This window comes from Adiantum capillus-veneris, chromosome 16, assembly GCF_014529385.1.
Source record: "Adiantum capillus-veneris isolate H3 chromosome 16, ASM1452938v2, whole genome shotgun sequence".
Lineage (NCBI taxonomy): Eukaryota > Viridiplantae > Streptophyta > Polypodiopsida > Polypodiales > Pteridaceae > Adiantum > Adiantum capillus-veneris.
Genome location: NC_140946.1, coordinates 44,353,991 through 44,357,976, shown reverse-complemented (window position 1 = coordinate 44,357,976; position 3,986 = coordinate 44,353,991). Strand labels below are relative to the sequence as shown.

General features: G+C 41.8%; 1 protein-coding gene and 1 long non-coding RNA gene across 3 annotated transcripts; both read left to right on the top strand.

Annotated features, from left to right (window-relative positions):
- Positions 1 to 264: 264 nt before the first annotated feature.
- Positions 265 to 1,058, top strand: LOC147438943 (uncharacterized). The gene is made up of 2 exons (XR_015184538.1): positions 265 to 560; positions 672 to 1,058. It is a non-coding gene; the product is annotated as an uncharacterized LOC147438943 (long non-coding RNA).
- A 55-nt stretch (positions 1,059 to 1,113) lies between these two features.
- LOC147438942 (pentatricopeptide repeat-containing protein At3g53360, mitochondrial-like) lies at positions 1,114 to 3,633 on the top strand. 2 transcript variants are annotated; one of them, XM_086484905.1, is made up of 2 exons: positions 1,114 to 1,623; positions 1,903 to 3,633. In XM_086484905.1, exons 1-2 carry the CDS (start codon positions 1,120 to 1,122, stop codon positions 3,217 to 3,219), a joined length of 1,821 nt encoding a protein of 606 aa, XP_086341031.1. In that variant the 5' UTR covers positions 1,114 to 1,119; the 3' UTR covers positions 3,220 to 3,633. The 2 variants fall into 2 exon arrangements, with proteins under 2 accessions (XP_086341031.1, XP_086341030.1); XM_086484904.1 differs by having other exon boundaries at positions 1,114 to 3,633.
- The last annotated feature ends 353 nt before the right edge of the window (positions 3,634 to 3,986 follow it).

Below are 3,986 nucleotides of genomic sequence, written 5' to 3'. Positions count from 1 at the left end.
GGGTCACTCCGGTTCTTGTGCTTGTAAAAAGATTCTCCCTAATAAAGATTCTCTTTAAGGGGGGGGACCAGCCCATCTTTTGATCCCAAATATTGTGTCGATTTTCTTCCTCGACTCTTTTAGTTGAAAGATTATTTATTTTCAGCTTGTTTATTATTCGTTTGCGCGCCCATTTGTGACAGCGGTATGCGAGCCATTATGTCATGTAAATAGATATGACATAGTCTTAAAATTTAACATTTTGAGGGGGGTAATTTTGGCAAAAAAATTTGTGGTGCTTCACAATGCTGTGTCATCGAGTCGAAGTTCACCATGCTATGCATCATGTTCGCGTCTCTTATAGCATCGCATGAAGAGCTTGCTGGCCATGGGCGCGGGAATGGCAAACATGAAGACATGGGCGCCTACGTCGGAGAACAGTGCAATTTTCTGCGCAATCACCGTCATCTCTCTCTGTACCATTCACAGACAAAAATTCCTCAGAGAATGTTCTTTGTGGTTTTCCTGGTCACAGGAAAGGTTACGCATAATGAGCACTGCTTATGATATTCTTTTGCAAGGTATACTCTTATTTTTCATGATTTGTTTCTCTACATTGAACGAATCTGATGTGAGACACAACAACAATCATGCATTCAGGCAAATTACAGTTTGGTCAAAATTTGGTGCAGAAAGCAAGTTTAAAGGCTTAAACATTCTTCGCAACATGCAAGACGAAGTTGTGCTTTTGTCTCACCACTGACCTTATGGGTGTGGAGACACTGCAAGTCTGTTGTTGGCACTTATTACGGATCTTTCGAGCATGCTGCTCTTAGAGGAGAAGAAGAAGAGAAGCTTAGATGTCACAAAAACAACCCCAAGACACCTCAAAGATCTCTATTGTATGAGTCTTGAACGTGGGAGTATTTCATGAAGTATGCCATTTGTTTCTGCCTTCACATACAATTCTTGAAAGCCCGTTTCTTGAAGTAACGAAGGGATACCATTTTTTAAACCTTTGTTGCCGTTTTATGTACAGCAAGCTCAATTAAATCAGTGTTTTAACACCATTTTTTGCCCATCGGTCTGCCAAGCTGTTGTGACAATCATGCGACATGCTTATGCCAAGGGACCCATAGTATGCTTCTGAATCACTGCGGAAGAACTTGTGTAAACAAATGGCTCGGAAGAATGGTTGTGTTCTCATATATACCAAAGAATGATAGGTTTCTTTCAAAGCTAATATCAAATTGTCAGCAATCCTTAAGTTTTGAGGAGCCTTGCATCATCTTGGATCATGCTGTTGATAACCTTGAGCAAATACATGTAGAGGTTGGTGCTTCCACCTATGCCTCTTTGTTGTGCTTGTGTGTTCAACCAAGCGATTTATCATATGGCAAGCGGATTCATGATCATCTCAAGAAAAGCAGGTATAAAAACAGCAGTCATTTCGAGAGCCTTGTTCTCCAGATGTATATCAAGTGTGGAGCCCTGGAGGAAGCACACGCTTTGTTTGAGAAAATGCTCAAACCAAATGTCTACTCCTGGAGTCACTTGATCGGAGCTTATGCGAGGCTCAATGATGGGGAACGATCTTTGCAGCTTTTCGACAGAATGCAGTGGGAGGGTATATGGCCCCAAAAGGTTACCTTCTCAAATCTGCTCTCTAATTACCTCAATGATTCAGCTTTAAACAGAGGTAGGCAGTTGCATGTTCTGATTATAGAGAGAGGTTTTCACACTTGTGTTAAATTAGGGACTGCTTTAGTGACTATGTATGCTAGATGTGGTTGTCTAGCAGCGGCTCGAGGTGTTTTTGATTGTTTGCTAGTTAAAGATGTAGTCTCTTGGAATGCCATGATTGAAGCTTATGATCAACAAGAGAGCTTTGACGATGCTTTTCGAATTTTTCTATTGATGCAGCAGCAAGAAGGTGTTGTGCCCACAATATCCACGTTTGTAAGTACATTAGGTGCGTGTACCGGGCAAGCAGCTTTGATAGAAGGCAAAAAGGTGCATATGTACATACTAAGTGCCGGTTTTGATTCGAATATTCTTGTTACTACTGCATTGATTAATATGTATGGCAAGTGCAACAGCCTCGATGATGCGCAAGTCATGTTTGCTCGGTCAAAAGCCAATGATGTTATTTTGTGGAACACCATGATAGCAGTGCTTGCTTTGCAAGGGCACCATTCCTCAATGCTTCAGCTGTTTGGGCACATGCAAAGTGAAGGTTGCCTAGGGGATCAAGCAACTTTTGTCAGCATTTTTTACTCTTGTGCCAACAAAGCAGCCCTGCCCGAAGGCAAGAGGATGCACACGCACGCCGCATGGCTCAATGTTGAACTGAGCGTTGAGGTTGGGAGCGCCATTGTAAACATGTATGATAAGTGCACTGATATTAAAGCTGCAGAAAAGGTATTTAGGAGGTTAGATAGACGGGATATTCTTGCTTGGACTTCCATGATTACGGCATATGCTCAGAATGAGAGAGGCAAGGAGGCCCTACAATTGTTTAATCAAATGAAGAAGGAAAAAATAGTCCCAGATAAGGTTGCTTTCCTTAGCATTCTGCCCGGTTATGGAAGCCAAGCAGTCCTGACGGAGGCCCAGCTCATGCATGAACATCTGTGCTGTGTGGGCCTAGACTGCAATCTTGAAATAGGAAATGCTTTGATTACAATGTATGGAAAGTGTGGCAGTTTGAAGAGTGCTGGAAAATTATTTGACATGATGCGACACAAAGATCTGATCTCTTGGAATGCGTTACTTGCAGTGTACGCTCAACATGGGCATGGGAAGGAAGTGTTGGTGCTTTACAACCAGTTGGAAGCGGCAGGTATCAAGCCAGATTGTATCACTTATGTGACTGTATTTTTGGCTTGTAGTCACTCTGGTTTGTTGGAAGAAGGTCACAAATGTTTAGTCTCAATGACCCAAGATCATGGGATCGTTCCAAAGGAAGAGCATTTAAATTGCGTAATCGATCTTCTTGCACGAGCCGGCCAATTAGATGAGGCAGAGACTCTTTTGCAATCTCTGCAATCAGAACCTACTTATGCACAGTGGGTAACGTTACTCGGAGCTTGCAAAAACCAAGTAGACTTAGAACGTGGAGAGCGTGCGGCCACCCAAGCATTCAAATTAGATTCCAGCGACACGTCACCATATATCCTCCTTGGCAACATGTATGCTTTAGCAAGAAATGTCGAGATTGCAGATACAGCTATCAATTAGATGGGTGTTCTCTCTATGGAAGAAAAGCACAAGTTGAACTCTCGTCATATCATTCTTATAGCCTTTGCAAATATATATAGCATTATGCAAGACGTGAAAAGAAAAGGTCAAAAGTATGTGCAGCATTATGTAAGAGAGATGGAAAGCTGCATATTGAAGAAATATATCGGCTTATGTTGGTACTCGGTACTTGGATCTTCGGTGGGATGTTGTAAGAAGTTTTCAGCTCTCAGGCATCACAGCTTTTGGTCTTGAATGTTGTGAGCTGTGTAACGCTTCAATGACAAAAAGGTGCACAGATCTCCGGGACCATTGGTTTGGCAATGTAGTGGTGCCCATACAAGCATAGTGCTTACACGATTCAAATTCTTTTAGTCACCATTGGAGTGAAAGGATTGGGGTTTATGGTGGAAACGCTAACGAGCCATTCATGGTGTGATTAGAAAATTAATTACAATAGATTAGAGAGAGAGATTAACGCTAATAGAGGTGTCAAGCCATAAGTAAATTGGTTAACAAACTAATATGCAATGATGGGTACAAAGTAGGCTAATGATGGTAGTGAGTGAGATACGAAGTATGTAGTTTGGCTTCTTTTATAGAGTTGGGAGAGGGCATGTGATGATCTAATCAATGATTTCAAATGTGTAGGCTTTCAAACTAGAGAGTGTTATCATTTGTGGGGTTGTGAATGTGTCACACACCTTAAGAAGCCTCTTTGTATGTGATATAGTAGCACCCAAAAGTACAAAGGTGTACTCTTCAGA

What these genes read in the sequence shown, in the direction of transcription:
- LOC147438942 (XM_086484904.1), top strand. Translation starts at nt 1,120, where the DNA reads ATGCTTCTGAATCACTGCGGAAGAACTTGTGTAAACAAATGGCTCGGA.